The sequence below is a fragment of the Haliotis cracherodii genome, unplaced genomic scaffold (genome assembly GCF_022045235.1).
Source record: "Haliotis cracherodii isolate W230 unplaced genomic scaffold, xgHalCrac1.p SCAF_10, whole genome shotgun sequence".
NCBI lineage: Eukaryota > Metazoa > Mollusca > Gastropoda > Lepetellida > Haliotidae > Haliotis > Haliotis cracherodii.
The window spans coordinates 26544825-26562655 of NW_027266265.1; the positions used below are offsets into that span (position 1 = coordinate 26544825).

The 17831-nt window shown below is 42.2% G+C and overlaps 1 protein-coding gene and 1 long non-coding RNA gene across 4 annotated transcripts in view; one reads left to right on the forward strand and one right to left on the reverse strand.

The window, feature by feature from the left end:
• The window catches only part of LOC139454213 (puratrophin-1-like), a 255215-nt gene that overhangs the window by 187060 nt on the left and 50324 nt on the right, over positions 1–17831 (reverse strand). Inside the window, exon 1 of one of the 3 annotated variants that reach the window (XM_071235789.1) lies at positions 1282–1368. The exons of the other annotated variants lie outside the window; for them this stretch is intronic. Within the exon in view, the coding sequence (XP_071091890.1) occupies positions 1282–1299 (18 nt within the window). The 5' untranslated portion in view covers positions 1300–1368. Of the gene's footprint in view, positions 1–1281; positions 1369–17831 lie in introns of those variants that run through there. 3 annotated transcript variants of the gene reach the window in all.
• LOC139448319 (uncharacterized) lies at positions 13159–14811 on the forward strand. The gene is made up of 3 exons (XR_011652066.1): positions 13159–13267; positions 13747–13879; positions 14735–14811. It is a non-coding gene; the product is annotated as an uncharacterized lncRNA (long non-coding RNA).

The following is a 17831-nucleotide window of genomic DNA, read 5'->3' on the forward strand; positions in this document are numbered from 1 at the left end:
CTTTTCAATAACGATAACAATACAATGCCATGGTTACACCACAAGTCATTAATGTTCGCATTCCTTCTGACTTATATTTTTTCTTTCTTATACCCATAAATGCAAATGGATAACATCTGCTTTGATCCAACAAGTGCAGAGTGCCGACCTATGTTTAATCCTATATGTGACTGGTTCAACCTGGAGCTCAATCAGCTGATCCATCATTAACTAAACATCTTTTTCATACATATCAACTGTATATTACAACTTTTGTTGGTTTGTTTGTTTGTTGCATAATGCTGCACACAGCAATATTCCAGCTATATGACGGTGGTCTGTAAAATAATCGAGTCTGGACCAGACAATCCAGTGATTGACATCATGAGCATCGATCCATGCAACTTGGATCGATGACATGGATCAACCAAGTCAGCGAGCCTGACCACCTGATCCCGTTAGTCGCCTCTTACGACAAGCATAGTTGCCTTTAAGGGCAAATATGGGTTGCTGAAGACCTATTCTACCAAGGATCTTCACGGAGATCTACTACTACTACTACTGCTACTGCTACTGCTACTGCTACTACTACTACTACTACTACTACTACTACTACTGCTACTGTTAACACAAGTTTTTATAGAACTTGTCAGCCAAGTACATACTTAACATTCACATTACTACTACTACTACTACTACTGCTGCTACTGTTAACATAAGTTTTTATAGAACTTGTCAGCCAAGTACATACTTAACATTCACATTGACCCTTTACACTTTTATAAATATTGAGCTATAAGACGCTTAAAACCGTTTGGACCAGACAACACAGTGACTGGCATCATGAGCATCAATCAATGCAGTAGGGATCGATGACATGCATCAACCAAATCTGCGAGCGTGACCACCTGATCCCGTTAGTCGCCTTTTATGCCTTTTAGGGCAAGCATGGGTTACTGAAGACCTGTTTTACCCCGGATCTTCACGGGTCATGTATTAGAACTGTTTAATTCATATTACAACATTAGGCATGTGGTTATCTTGTTGTAAACGATTCCAGGACACACTACATGTGTCAGTGTATACCTACTGGGTATACTGGGGTTCTGGTGGTGTGAGGAATGGGTTTGTGAACGGCATGTAAACACGCCACGCTTCGACGAGCAGAGGAGACACGAGTCTTACTCATCCCACAGATTATGATTAAATGATGTCTACACATCCCCGCAGCAATGCCGCCGTATGGAATATTCCGCAATCAAATTCGAATGTAAAAGGTTTATATATAAGACCTTTACTAACCTCCAACAAAGTTTCCATTGTCGGTGAATGAAGCTTATAGAAGCATCGCCAACACAGCGAATTTGACCGCCATGCGAGTTAGTTGTCAAAATGGACTTGACCGGAAGAACAGATTATTGGAAAATGTCTATTTCAAAGTTGCTAAATTCATCGGTTTCAAAACGTTGGCAAAAGATACCTTAGTTGGATGAAAGAATTACAAAAATACATTGTTGGTTTCATGATCATTTATACCCCTATACACGACGTAGAATGACTTTGACATTGTAATTATTAACCCAACACCCCTAAACTATTTTGAACTAGTCTGGGTATCCCCTTTGTTATGATGTTACTATTTATAGAACGCTAGCGGCAACACCATCAGACAAGATTATTGATTTGAGTTCCTAAGATATTATCTCACAAGCAGCGAATTGCCGAGTGACATCTTGTATGTAGAAAGTGCAAGCCTTTTATGAAACTGTAGTGGAGATTTTATTGACGCTTCTTTTCACTGAATCTTCATCTTCGTTGATGCTTCACTTTGTGTGTGAGTGAGTTACGTTTAACGCAGCTTTTAACAGTATTCGAGTTATATCGCGGCGTGTCGGCTTAATGTTTGGAGGAAAAACCGAAGTGATGCAGGTCTCAGACGTTTACCACTTCGGTGAAAACCACGAGCACGGGAATGGTGCTGACAAACCTAGAAACATAATCGGGGCGAACCGGGATTCGAACCCACAATTATTGGTTTCTGGCATGCCCAAGGGAGGCAACTCTGCACAGCGAATCGCGGCGCCTTAGACGACTGGGCCCCCCGTATCCCCGTTCACTTTGTGAAACTACAGTATCAAGTCCTGTGTTGATGAATCCTATGGGTTGATATTCCCCCGAATCCTGCTGTATGTCAGCCATGGACAAATTGGGTTTTGGATATAACATACACAGCGCTTCAAGATTATAAACAAACTATAATTTATAGCAAATGTTCAGTGGCAATAACAACGATGATTCCACAACTTTTGTTTCCATGAAAATGTAAATTATCAAATCAAAAACACAGCGAATCAAATAACGAAAGAGACATCAACTTAGCCAATACTCACAGTCGCGGGCGTTATAGAGAAACACTTACTGACACAAGATACCGATTATGGCGAGGTGGAAAGCGGGTGTGACAATGAACGTTCATTAACCCGAGACAGTCCGGAAAGACAAACACCTGTACATGTATACACACACACACGCACGCACGCACGCACGCACGCACGCACGCACACACACACACACACACACTCACACACCATTCATTAAACCATACCTGTTTTATGCTTGCGTGAAGTTTACCTATCCCAAATTGCACCCAGTGTCGATCTAGAGGTAACACCAAACTATGAGCTAATTTTGAAACCTTCTCAAAAAGGTGTTCTCACTCCCTCAACCACTAACGGACTTGATCACCCTCCTCTCATACGAGAGAGACAAGTACAAAACTAAAGTGGAATATTAACACAGAACAACTCACATCTGATGGTTCCAGCTGTACGGGTCCTCACAAAGACCCTGACCGGCCAACCAGAGTCGCATCTCCCTTAAAGCCCCCATTTTAGTGTAATGTTATTTCGCGGTATCTTCACGGTTTTAAGCGTCTTATAGCTCAATATTTATAAAAGTGTAAAGGGTCAATGTGAATGTTAAGTATGTACTTGGCTGACAAGTTCTATAAAACTTGTGTTAACAGTAGCAGTAGTAGTAGATCCCCGTGAAGATCCTTGGTAGAATAGGTCTTCAGCAACCCATATTTGCCCTAAAAGGCAACTATGCTTGTCGTAAGAGGCGACTAACGTGATCAGGTGGTCAGGCTCGCTGACTGGGTTGATCCATGTCATCGATCCCAGTTGCATGGTCCAGACTCGATTATTTACAGACCGCCGTCATATAGCTGGAATATTGCTGAGTGTGGTGTTAAACAACAAACAAACAAACTACAGACTTAAGTTGTTTATGCTATTGTTTGGGGCCTATTACATAAGCAACGAGAAGCCTAAACTAAGACCATTGCTGAGCGCTAATGTCAAGAATATTTACACGACCTACTTCATTTACATCGGAACAATTACGTTGAAAATACGATTATGATCTGGTCATCAAGTGTGTGTGTGCACACGTAACACCCTCACTTACAGAACTATAGAGGCAATCTGTTTCAAGGCACTAGTTGGAGGACAGAAGCCATTATTTGAATAAACACACAAAGGGTAATAAAAGTTAACTTAGCAGCAGGTAGGGTCGCGGCTCATTTGCCCTGTCTCTCTGACGGAGCTGGACGAGAGCTTCGGGGACACTCGGGAGACTTCATCTCACAACATCAAAGGCGGCGAGGTGAGACACAAGGTCAAGTTCTCCTAAAGCCGAGTTCACTGTGCAATATAGCTGCGACATCATTGCTGTTTTATTGTACATCTTTATTGCAATACATTCTCTATACGATGTGCCGCTTCAAACGAAGCATTCACTGAAGAAAGTTTAACTGTTTGCTTTATGAGCCCGAACGCTTTGATATCAGTGTTAATTCTTATATGTAGAAGCAGCCACGCGAAATGGGAGCACCTACTTAAGGGTCTGGTCATATCTTAAAATGACGAGTTATGTTATTATTACTTGCAGATATATTTTTAACAGTAAAACGAAATATGTACCTTTATTTTCTCAAAGAACTTTGCTTTTGACGTGAAACAGTTTCGTATTGTTTCCGAGCCCACACAATCGTGTCACAGTTTGTAATAATTGATTGTCTTTTTCGGTTGCGACATAAGAGAGAAAAAAAGTGCCCTCATCACGAAGAAGCAAAATGGACACGAGTGCACACCAACACGTGCAACACGTGCAACACGCACACCTCCTTCACCTCACACGTTCAACGAGTGCAGATAAAACCCTTGACTTGAAGTCTCGGACGCGATAGTTCGATAACCCCTATCAACACAACGTCTGATAAACTTATCAAGTGACTGTGCCGATTAACTAGAGATCTAAGACAGACACTGGGCGACATACAATTACAAGTGTGAAGATTTCTACAGGTACAGGTATATACAACAAACTCGTAAGGGATGGGCGGTGGTGGTTGGGTGGGGCGATAACGCTGCTGTTTAGACCCGGCGTTTGCACCCACCTACAGACATGTAGGTCCTGGTACACATCAGCTGATATACCTGATATACCGGCGACACTCCCTGATAGAGGGTGACAACCACCCCGAGTGACTGTCGCAGAATTATATATACCAATTTTGCATAATATTACATCTGAATAGCAAATGCCAATGCATATGGAGAAGTGAGAGACAATGAAACAATGAAAGGTGCCGAAATAAAAACATCTTCACTACAAGTTAAACACTGCAATATTTGGTTAAATAAGATTGCTGATTTTTACACTTTTTAAACAAAGTATGTCATTGAGCGTCTGTGGCATTTGCTCTACAAACAGCACCAATACCGCTACCTCGTGACCCAGAACAGATTAAACAAGATGCAGACTGTGACTGACGGGGAGTAGATATGATTACCCATGTGTCTACGACATTTAGTTCGACACATAAAATAAATCCCTCGCACAACCTACATGTACATGTACTTGCATTGCTCACAGATTTGACAGAAAAATATTAAACTTTGTGACCATATTCATTAGTGTATATATATATATATATATATATATATATATATATATATATATATATATATATATATATATATATATATATATATATATATATATATTGCATCATATTTGGAACATGAGGAACCACCAATACTATACCAAACAAAACAAGTGAGGGATCATGCATATCTTTTGGGATATCTTTACGAAAATGTGTGCTCAGTCTCACAACGAAAATATCCCCAGTGATATTTAAGATCCCTAATTGTTTTGTTCAGAAGATATCAGCTAATTGTTCAGAAGGTGGACTTTCTTTTTTAACCCATTGGGTATGAGGCCATGTCGTAATTTAAACTAGATGTGTTGACTTGGTCAATGACACATCAGTAGTGATCAGTAATGTAGATGTGTCAGTGGTGTTCAGTAATGTAGATGTGTTGTCTTGGTCAACGATACGCCAGTAGTGATCAGTAATGTCGATGTGTTGTCTTGGTCAATGATACGTCAGTAGTGATCAGTAATGTAGATGTGTTGTCTTGGTCAACGATACGTCAGTAGTGATCAGTAATGTCGATGTGTTGTCTTGGTCAACGATACCTCAGTAGTGATCAGTAATGTCGATGTGTTGTCTTGGTCAACGATACCTCAGTAGTGATCAGTAATGTCGATGTGTTGTCTTGGTCAACGATACGTCAGTGGTGTTCAGTAATGTAGATGTGTTGTCTTTGTCAACGATACGTCAGTAGTGATCAGTAATGTCGATGTGTTGTCTTGGTCAATGATACCTCAGTAGTGATCAGTAATGTCGATGTGTTGTCTTGGTCAACGATACGTCAGTAGTGATCAGTAATGTCGATGTGTTGTCTTGGTCAACGATACGTCAGCAGTGTTCAGTAATGTAGATGTGTTGTCTTGGTCAGTGATACGTCAGTAGTGATCAGTAATGTCGATGTGTTGTCTTGGTCAACGATACGTCAGTAGTGATCAGTAATGTCGATGTGTTGTCTTGGTCAACGATACGTCAGTAGTGATCAGTAATGTCGATGTGTTGTCTTGGTCAACGATACGTCAGTAGTGATCAGTAATGTCGATGTGTTGTCTTGGTCAGTGATACGTCAGTAGTGATCAGTAATGTCGATGTGTTGTCTTGGTCAACGATACGTCAGTAGTGATCAGTAATGTCGATGTGTTGTCTTGGTCAACGATACGTCAGTAGTGATCAGTAATGTCGATGTGTTGTCTTGGTCAACGATACGTCAGTGGTGTTCAGTAATGTAGATGTGTTGTCTTGGTCAATGACTCGTCAGTAGTTATCAGTAATGTAGATGTGTTGTCTTGGTAAACGATACGTCAGTGGTGATCAGTAATGTAGATGTGTTGTCTTGGTAAACAATACGTCAGTGGTGATCAGTAATGTAGATGTGTTGTCTTGGTCAATGATACGTCAGTAGTGATCAGTAATGTCGATGTGTTGTCTTGGTCAATGATACGTCAGTAGTGATCAGTAATGTAGATGTTTTGTCTTGGTCAACGATACGCCAGTAGTGATCAGTAATGTCGATGTGTTGTCTTGGTCAATGATACCTCAGTAGTGATCAGTAATGTCGATGTGTTGTCTTGGTCAACGATACCTCAGTAGTGATCAGTAATGTCGATGTGTTGTCTTGGTCAATGATACGTCAGTGGTGTTCAGTAATGTCGATGTTTTGTCTTGGTCAATGATACGTCAGTAATGATCAGTAATGTAGATGTGTTGTTTTGGTCAATGATACGCCAGTGGTGTTCAGTAATGTCGATGTTTTGTCTTGGTCAATGATACGTCAGTAGTGATCAGTAATGTCGATGTGTTGTTTTGGTCAATGATACGTTAGTAGTGTTCAGTAATGTCGATGTGTTGTCTTGGTCAACGATACGTCAGTGGTGTTCAGTAATGTCGCTGTTTTGTCTTGGTCAATGATACGTCAGTAGTGATCAGTAATGTAGATGTGTTGTTTTGGTCAATGATACGCCAGTGGTGTTCAGTAATGTAGATGTGTTGTCTTGGTCCATGATACGTCATTAGTGATCAGTAATGTAGATGTGTTGTCTTGGTCAATGATACGCCAGTGGTGTTCAGTAATGTAGATGTGTTGTTTTCGTCAATGATACGTCAGTGGTGTTCAGTAATGTAGATGTGTTGTCTTGGTCAATGATACGTCAGTGGTGATCAGTAATGTAGATGTGTTGTCTTGGTCAATGATACGCCAGTGGTGTTCAGTAATATTAATGTGTTGTCTTGGTCAATGATTCATCAGTAGGGATCAGTAATGTAGATGTGTTATCTTGGTCAATGATACCTCAATGGTGTCAACAGAGTGTGACAGTCAAATTTGTCTTGTCGAATTAGACCGAAAATGCTTTGGTTAAGATCCGTATATATGTATTCATTCGTGAGGTTTAATTAAGATTTTGAGATGGGTAAGTTTAAGCTTATTTCTGGGATTTTGAGGGATAGTTTAGCTGCTTTATCGGCGTTTTCATTACCGTATATTCCTACGTGGGCGGGTATCCACAAGAAGGTTATTTGTTTGTCTGCCTTAGTTAGGTCTCATCTCAAAATCAGAAATTAAAAGTGTAAACAAGCAAAAAATCACAAAAAAATGGCATAACCTATATCTAAACTCAAATAGCCAAATAAAAAAAGTGCTCCGCAAACCACTAACCAAACCAAAAATTCTCCATCCATCAAAAAAATATCGACAGAGTAATCACTAAACTCCAAACAGGACACACCAACCTAATTAACCACCTAAAAAAAATAAAAAACACACACTACAAGTAACTGCCCACACTGCAAACAACTAGAAACCCCAGAACACGCACTCATCCACTGCACACATTACCTAACACATCGAACCGCATTACAAACCACCCTCAATCTAAACAAGGCTCTCACTCTAGAAGCAATACTAAACCCACAACATAAACTAGAAAACTTCAAGGCCTTAGGCGTATTCTTAATCAAAACGGAACTAATAAAACGCATCTAAAAACACAGTAACCTACCAAATCAAAATCACATAAACAAACAAACATCCACCATACCCAGCTCCCTTAGTTCTCCTCCCCAACCCCATCGGCATCTATTCCAAATCTCAAAATTCCCAAATTCTATATAAGCATCCCCTAAACCCCCCTCTTTGGTTGCACAGACCACTTTCGCCCCTTTCGGAAACACATTAAATGGCCTGGCCGGGCCCGTGTGCGAAATACGCATCGGTCGGAAAGCGCACGTTAAATCTCCAAAGTAAGTAAGTAAGTAAGGTTTTATTCAGTAGATGAGGGGAGAACCACGTTAACTGTTGTACCATTATATTCAAACCGGAATTAATCGGGCTGGGATTTTGGGGGGAGACAGAATAGTTTTCATAACTTCAAAACATCATTTTCTCTGTCAGGAGGAGACAGACAATTTGTTTTGACCAACAACACATTATATTGCAGAACATCTAGACTGTCATTTAGTCCCAGAAATATATATAGATATTTATGTCATATCATATTTTAAAATATATATCTACAAAATATAAAATATTTAATTCAAATGGATCCCAGAACAGTCCTTAATTACAGAGCTGAAGCAATCTTGACTTGCCAAATCATTCTAGACTTGTGTTGGACTCCTTTTTTAATTTATTCTCTAGGGTTTTGGAGGCACACTACAGAACATCAAGCATGTGATGTCATCGATTTCTTTTCAGGAACAGATTAATATTTATAAAACATCGGGTACTATAGGCAAAGGTTTTCACCTCTATGGTGAAGAGCAAACATTATATCACCTATCTTTGGGGACCGTCCCTGTCCTTTTCTCCCCGCACCCGAATATGCAAATAAATGCGACACAAACTCTTTACATAATCATAAGAAATATCTGCTAAAAGCAGAATACATTGCATAACTGAACTATATCGTAGTCATGTGTTTATGATTCACTATCAGTTAGTGATGATACCAGATGTTGGCGAAATGGTGAGCATATCTTGCCACACTGGTGGCACCCGCCACAAACACTTGCAAAGGCAAGTCAATAGTTTACTTGAAGAAAATAAATAGAGGTTATCACGCGCGCGTGTGTTTAGGGATGGTAAATATCCTGTATTAGGAATAAACATTGTATTTAGCGAGCCTTGACGAGTTTTCCTGGAATGAGCGCATTAATATATATTACATCACAAGGTAAGTGATGTGTCAGTCGGATAATGACAGTCGCCAATATAGTTCCAACTGAAACATGCTTCTTATACGGTGTCGAAACAACATATGCGCAAAACAACAATTGCCTACACGAATTGTTTTTACTTGCCTTTCGCGGCAATCCATCGGCCTGTCCGCTAGAGTAACTGCCCTTTGTCTGCCCACGGTCAGACGTTGTTGATGGTCAGTGCAGTCAGATGTACACACAGCGACAAAACGAAACAAGGTAACAATTCAAACATATTTCCGCCAAATCCAACTTTATTAATTTGTGGAGAAAGGTTCCAAGCCACAGAGGTCTACAAGCACAGATGTGGCCACTGATGCCGTTTGGCTAGGACTAGTGCCCTCGCAAAATGTTTTCGCAATTTATGTCTCCAAAGTTGCCCAAACTTGTAAAATGCCTTAGCTACATCACAGGTAGACACTGCTTTTCAGTGTATTAGACTGCTCTTTTGATAATGATAGCAATTATCACAGTTGTTTCTCCAGATTCCTGATGGTTAATTCTGACTCGATCGCCGAATGACAAGGGTGGCACCATGTTTGTTTGTAAACAACGAAAGTAGTCCCTACTTGACCTTTGATATTGCATCTCTATCCACATATGACCCCAACCGATGTCGTTTTTATCCGTTGGTTTTATCCTGCAGAGAAACCTACCCATTACATGATAAAATAGGGGGTCCAATGGTTCAATTCAAAGTATAATCTATAAATCTTGTAAATATTGATTAACCCATCCGAAAAGTGTTAATTCCTAAATATAATAGCGGAAACAATGCCTGTACAGCATTAAAAAAAACAAAAAACATTGAAACAAAACTCTGCCATGGCTTTTTCAGAATCATGAATGGAAATCATTTGTACAAACACTTTGTCATGATTACCCATGATGCCTCTGAAGTTGCACGTGCATCTCAGTCATTTAAAATGCATAATCCCACGACTAAGAAATCCTTCACCATTCACAGTCGGGTGGAACGGAGTTAATCAAACCAATTCAAGTGCTTCAACTTTGAAAAAAAACCGTTGTTGACGGCTAAACTTCGAAACACTACGCCACACCCATCTGAATATGAGTGGCATTTTTGTGCGTATCGTAACTCCATACAGTCACGCTGGAGTCGGCACCAACATATTGGCAACTCCATACAGTCACGCTGGGGTCGGCACCAACAGACTGGCAACACCATACAGTCAAGCTGGAGTCGGTACCAACAGACTAGCAACACCATACAGTCAAGCTGTAGTCGGCACCAACAGACTGGCAACACCATACAGTCACTCTGGAGTCGGCACCAACAGACTAGCAACACCGTACAGTCAAACTGGAGTCGGCACCAACAGACTAGCAACACCATACAGTCACTCTGGAATCGGCACCAACAGACTAGCAACACCATACAGTCACTCTGGAATCGGCACCAACAGACTAGCAACACCATACATTCAAGCTGGAGTCGGCACCAACAGACTGGCAACACCATACAGTCACTCTGGAATCGGCACCAACAGACTAGAAACACCATACAGTCAAGCTGGAGTCGGCACCAACAGACTAGCAACACCATACAGTCAAGCTGGAGTCGGCACCAACAGACTAGCAACACCATACATTCAAGCTGGAGTCGGCACCAACAGACTGGCAACACCATACAGTCACTCTGGAATCGGCACCAACAGACTAGAAACACCGTACAGTCAAGCTGGAGTCGGCACCAATAGACTGGCAACACCATACAGTCAAGCTGGAGTCGGTACCAACAGACTCGCAACACCATACAGTCAAGCTGGAGTCGGCACCAACAGACTGGCAACACCATACAGTCAAGCTGAAGTCGGTACCAACAGACTAGAAACACCATACAGTCAAGCTGGAGTCGGCACCAACAGACTGGCAACACCATACAGTCAAGCTGGAATCGGTACCAACAGACTAACAACACCGTACATTCAAGCTGGAGTCGGCACCAACAGACTGGCAACACCATACAGTCACTCTGGAATCGGCACCATTAGACTAGAAACACCGTACAGTCAAGCTGGAGTCGGCACCAATAGACTGGCAACACCATACAGTCAAGCTGGAGTCGGTACCAACAGACTAGCAACACCATACAGTCAAGCTGGAGTCGGCACCAACAGACTAACAACACCGTACAGTCACTCTGGAATCGGCACCAACAGACTAGAAACACCATACAGTCAAGCTGGAGTCGGCACCAACAGACTAGCAACACCATACAGTCAAGCTGGAGTCGGTACCAACAGACTAGCAACACCATACAGTCAAACTGGAGTCGGCACCAGCAGACTGGCAACACCATACAGTCAAGCTGGAGTCGGTACCAACAGACTAGCAGCACCATACAGTCAAGCTGGAGTCGGCACCAACAGACTGGCAACACCATACAGTCAAGCTGGAATCGGCACCAACAGACTAGCAGCACCATACAGTCAAGCTGGAGTCCGCACCAACAGACTGGCAACACCATACAGTCAAGCTGGAGTCGGTACCAACAGACTGGCAACACCATACAGTCAAACTGGAGTCGGCACCAACAGACTGGCAACACCATACAGTCAGGCTGGAGTCGGTACCAACAGACTAGCAGCACCATACAGTCAAGCTGGAGTCGGCACCAACAGACTGGCAACACCATACAGTCAAGCTGGAATCGGCACCAACAGACTGGCAACACCGTACAGTCACGCTGGAATCGGCACCAACAGACTGGCAACACCATACAGTCACTCTGGGGTCGGTACGAACAGACTGGCAGCACTATACAGTCAAGCTGGAATCGGCACCAACAGACTGGCAGCACCGTACAGTCACGCTGGAATCGGCACCAGCAGACTGGCAACACCATACAGTCACTCTGGGGTCGGCACCAACAGACTGGTAACACGTACAGTCACTATGGGGTCGGTACCAACAGACTGGCAACTCCATACAGTCACGCTGGAGTCGGTACCAAAAGACTGGCAGCACTATACAGTCAAGCTGGAATCGGCACCAACAGACTGGCAGCACCGTACAGTCACGCTGGAATCGGCACCAACAGACTGGCAACACCATACAGTCACTCTGGGGTCGGTACCAACAGACTGGCAACACAATACAGTCACTCTGGGGTCGGTACCAACAGACTGGCAGCACTATACAGTAAAGCTGGAATCGGCACCAACAGACTGGCAGCACTGTACAGTCACGCTGGAATCGGCACCAACAGACTGGCAACACCATACAGTCACTCTGGGGTCGGTACCAACAGACTGGTAACACGTACAGTCACTATGGGGTCGGCACCAACAGACTGGCAACTCCATACAGTCACGCTGGAGTCGGTACCAAAAGACTGGCAACACCATACAGTCACTCTGGAATCGGCACCAACAGAAGTTTCCCGTCCTCACGTCCTTCCGTTCCTTCAGATCCATGAGCGTCACATCAATTTTAATTGGACATCTCAACACTCATTTGGCCTGCTGTTTCGCCAGATCTGTCGCCCATCGAATTTACATGCATGTGTGAGATGAAATCAAACGTCCTTTACTCGGACTTCGAAACCAACCGGGTACGTTGGTCCACCTTGCACATACCTCGGCCAAGAAGACATCCCACAAGCCTTCCTCTATCATCTTGTGTCGTCAGTGGGGCGTCGTTGTGAAGCTTGTGTCACTGGTTATGGTGATCATATTCGTTACTGACTTGTGAACTGACGGTTGACCCCAGAGGGTGTCGTTTACAGACTGCATGTGTTTACATTGGCATGATGAATTAATGTCAAAATATTGTTCTATTGCAAAATCATTCTTAGTTTGCGTTCGTGTATTTTTCCCATGATAGTTGCCACAGAAACTTGTTGCCGCAAGTGCATCATGAAAACTCTATCGCAACTGGAAAGGATAACATAACCTGAAAGATAACCCATGCAAAAACGTGTGAAGGATTGGTTCCATGTCACGATAGGTCAGCCTGAGACAGTGTATAAAAACAGTCTGTGTCACTCTCACCAGCACCTAGTTACTACAGTCAACATGAGAGCCGTCCTCTTCCTCGTCCTTGCTTCAGTGCTGCTCCTGGGGGCTGTTGGTGAGTCTCCTTGATATATGTTCATATATCATTCACGCAGTCGCTTGATTTACGCACGTCTAGTAAACAATCACTCACCAGCGTCGACAAAGTATATTTAAAAGGGACTCAAGTTGAAATTAGTTGGAAATGCGACTGTTCTCCAGAGACATACACATATGTATTTGATTCAGGAGCGCGAGAGCCACTGTGTTTTGGTATCGTGCAGGTCTTTTAGTCAGCGCCAGCAGTAGAGCAGGAATTAGGGTCCCGGTCACTTCAATACATTGCATGGAATTAATTCCGATACAGCAAATTTTAAATTATTGATCTATGGTTCTGCATAACTTAACTGACAATATCAACACTTGGACATTCTACCATACAGTGTTCTTCATCTTCATCAAAAGTGTACATTTGTGATCCCTCGAAACATCATATGTAAAATAAATGTTCAGTGAAGGAAGGTAGTTAATGTTAAACACGTCTATCATTGTCAGATGCCCAAACAAGCTGTGGCCGATTTGACAGATGTGTGCAGAGCAGAGTCTGCGACATTGAGTGCCCCGGATGTAACGGAAAAACCGTTTGCCACCACCAGGGACATTTAATCGGTCACTGTGTTTGTGAAACGTGAGTTAAAATTTAGCAGACAGACTTCGCTTATCCGGCCAATCTGGTCAACATGTGGCATAAGTAACAAGTACGATGACCAGTTACATGACACATCAAATAATAAGTAGTTTAGATTTTCCAAAGGTGTGAGGGAACGAATGCTGACTAACGTCGAACTCAGCACTCGCAGCTATATAAGGTGGTCTAGTACTGATCGATTCTGGGCCAGGCAAACCAGAATGTAAAGGCGACTCTACTTGTCGTAAGAGGTGACTGACGGGATCGGGTATTCAAGCTTGCTGATTTGGTTGATGCATGCCATCGTATCCCAATTGAGTGGATCGATGCTCATAATGTCAATCACTGGATTGTCTGAAGCAGACTCGATCATTCACAGACAGCCGTCATATAGCTGGAATAGTGTTGAGTACGGCATTAAACAACAAACAAACATAAGATGCATTCAATTATAAGCGTTTATTAAAACAATAATGAGACACAAGGCATTCATGTCACATGGCTTAATGGCAAACTATACAAGTCCTGATTATAAAAAACAAACCAAAGCAAAAATAATTTTTACACATTCACATGAGTAATTCAAATCTACTATTTAACTTTAAAAACCTTGATCCAAAACCAATCTTACTGCCAAGACTGTCCTCACCATCATGCGAAACGGTGCATTGAAAGACTTGTTCTTGATATTTCCCAAGGGACATTATGAAATAATGCCTGTCTTTACGTCCAATGGACTGGTTTGTCTCTGGCGTTAGCGTTTTATATATGGAAGGTACAAGTATTCCACCTGTCAGTGAGGACGAATTGAAGACATGTCTGATGCCTGAAACTTTTCTTATCTTATGTTTTCAGATAATCGGCAGATACATGAACTGGAGCAACGAGTCTGTCATATGTTGTTGTAATAAAACAGTTTCACAAATACAAAACTTTGTGTCATTGTTCTATCAACGGCAGCAATACTCCGAGCTATCCTTCCTAATAATTGGTGATTGACGTCGGTCAGTTTCGTTCTACTTAAATTGAATCCATTCGAGTCAAACATCTCGCCATAGTGGATCTGGTGAGGTCATCAATGCAATGGCCACCCACCATACAGCTGGGATATTGCTGGGTGAGACGTTAAACATCAAATAAGCAAACGTCAGTGCAAAGTTTTAGTTGCTTCAATGGTGCCACACTAGATTAAACAGCTCAGTTTACAAGTTTACAGGAACCGTAGAAAACCCCAAAGCCAAAGCGATTCATATTGCAATAGGCTTTCAGAAAATCATTGTATTTTCACAAGAGTAAATTTATAAAAAAACAAATATTTTAACCGAAAACAATCTCAAATGGAAAGGTAAGCTGTTTCAATGTGCAGCTTGTGAAGTTACTTGCAGTAAAATGTGAAAGTGTTTGCAGTTGATATTGACCAATGTGTGACACTGCACCTAGAGCTGATATACCTTCGATTCAGCCTACGGCAAACATGGCCTTTGACGGGAAACCAACATGGCGGTCATTTCAAAGTGATGATTAGCTTTATTGCATGTTCCCGTGCACTGCACGAGCATCATGTGTATTTGAGAATGTCTCCAGACCGTGGAGGCCAACCATGACAAAAGTTTTTTAGCAGGTGTCGTCTGCTCGTGGCGCCACGTTAATGCATACAGGACAGGTTACGAGAAATGTATAAAAATCTTTTAATATCAATAGGGAGTGATTCTTAGAAATGGTGGACTGCGACAAAACTCTCAGCTGTACAGAGTGAACTTTGGGCAGACATTATTGTTTACTGGGGATACGAGCGCCAAGACCAGAACTCGATCACAGCGATAAAGCACGATTAGTGGATACAGTGTGCGTATCTCAGCCAAAATTGGATTTCATACTTTCCAGGAGACTGAAAGTTCAGTTTGTGTCGAGCTCAGTCGCTGTCTGTTTAAGGTGGGAACTACATTAAACTGTCTTTTTTCAAGATATGCAGGTTGCAGTAATCCTAGTCATTAAAATAATATTCGATAACAAATTGTGTGAGAAAGAAGTTCAATTATAAGCAGTGTCATTTTGAAAAGATGAAAGGAATTAACGGTTTTCGATTGACATAAAAATCCTTTTAAGTGTCATAATGCATATTTTACCTTACGCGCCTGTATGCAAAAAGAAGGTAGGAGTTTGTGGAGTGAGTTTTTATGGTTTTATGCTTCTCTTATTGCCCTGAACACCTGAAATAGAATCACATAATATCGCTGATTAAATAACGAAGATAGCTGCAAGTGTGCTAATACTTATACAGGGTAAACAAGCCATTTAAGCCATAAGGGATATTACTTCAGTAATGACAAAAAAATGTGGAGTGCGCTTTTCAAGAAATGTCAATTTTGCTGGCGATAAACATCACCACTGAGTTTTGATCACGTGATATACACTGATGGATCCAAGACTCATATCACCAACAGTGCTGGTTACGGGATCCATATCCATAGCTCCAAAAGTCAAGCACATTCCGTTCGCCTGACTGACCGTCAGTCAGTATTCACTGCTGAATTGGAGGCAATCATCATGCTCTCAAACTCATGCCGGAACTACCGGAAGCAAAGGCAGTCGTCCTATCAGACTCGCTTCGTGCACTTCATGCCATCAGCGGCAGAAACTCAAACTCAAGACCAAACACAGTCAATAATATTCTATACGAATATACAAACTTATCAGACGAAGGAAAACAGGTGAAGCTGTGTTGGATCCCGTCTCACATAGATAAGCAGATACACTGGCAAAGCTAGATCAAGACAAAGCGGAGATACAACCTATTTCCTGCAGCAAACTAGAGCATCAAAATGAAAGCCCTTATAGCCCCAAAGTAGAAAGACCAATGACACGCAAGTCAGATCAACAGATGGTTATGCAAAATTCCACCCAAGATCCACTAAAGCCATACTATACTCAAATGAAAGGAAAGTTAAAGTAGCCATCTCACGCCTCAGACTCGGTCACAAAAAGCACCATGACAAGGTATGTCCATCTTGTAATCAACCTGAATCCATCGGTCACTTGTTACTGGAATGTCAAGACCATGCCCCAGCCCGGGCTCAATTGTAAAAAGAATTGCAGTTGGATCCGCTATCGTAGATCACCTATCGCCAATTTTACAGGAGAAAAATTCGAATGAATACAGCAAGGGCAGATTCTTCCAATGAATGGGAAAGTCCAAGGAGGGAAGTCTGAAATGGACTAAAGAAATAAACGCATGTGCACAGTCAATTCCCACTCGAAACCGTCAATATGTGATATGAAATGATACTGTCCAACACTTTTTTAATGGATGCTCAGCTTTGGCACAAACACAGTATCTTAAGTGACATGATGGAGTGGCTCGATCCTTTTATTACTGTCTTCGCAATGTTTGTGGTTTTGACACACAGGTCCATCCATGGTACGACCCGGAATATGTAGAGGGCGTCATGGAAAATGATAAATACAAAATTCTTTGGAATAGGCCCGTATACAGCATCAGACGTATCCAGGTCAACAAACCTGATCTCGTCCTTTTGATAAATCCAATGAAATTATTTATATCATTGAGTTTTCTGTCCCTTTTGACACTAATGTGATTGACAAGATTCAGGAAAAACATGGCAAATATGCAGACCTCGCTTTTGGAATGTCTCGCTTGCATCCCAGGTACCAAGTTGTCCGACTCCCCATTGTTCTCGGTGCCTTAGGTTTGGTACCTCCCAATCCGTTGACTGACATTAGGTGAGTACCCGGATTTGCTACCAGGAATACAGCCCTTCTGACAATCTGGGTAACGCAGAAGGCCATAGGGTTGGGGAGTCTTGCCTAGGCAGCGCTTCCTGGGAGAAGTCCCATTCGCTGTCTGGGATGTGTGTTGTGGGGACAAGGGTCCTGAGCTGATTATGATTATAACTAGCATGGCTGTTCCAGGATCACCCAAACCATCTTTGCT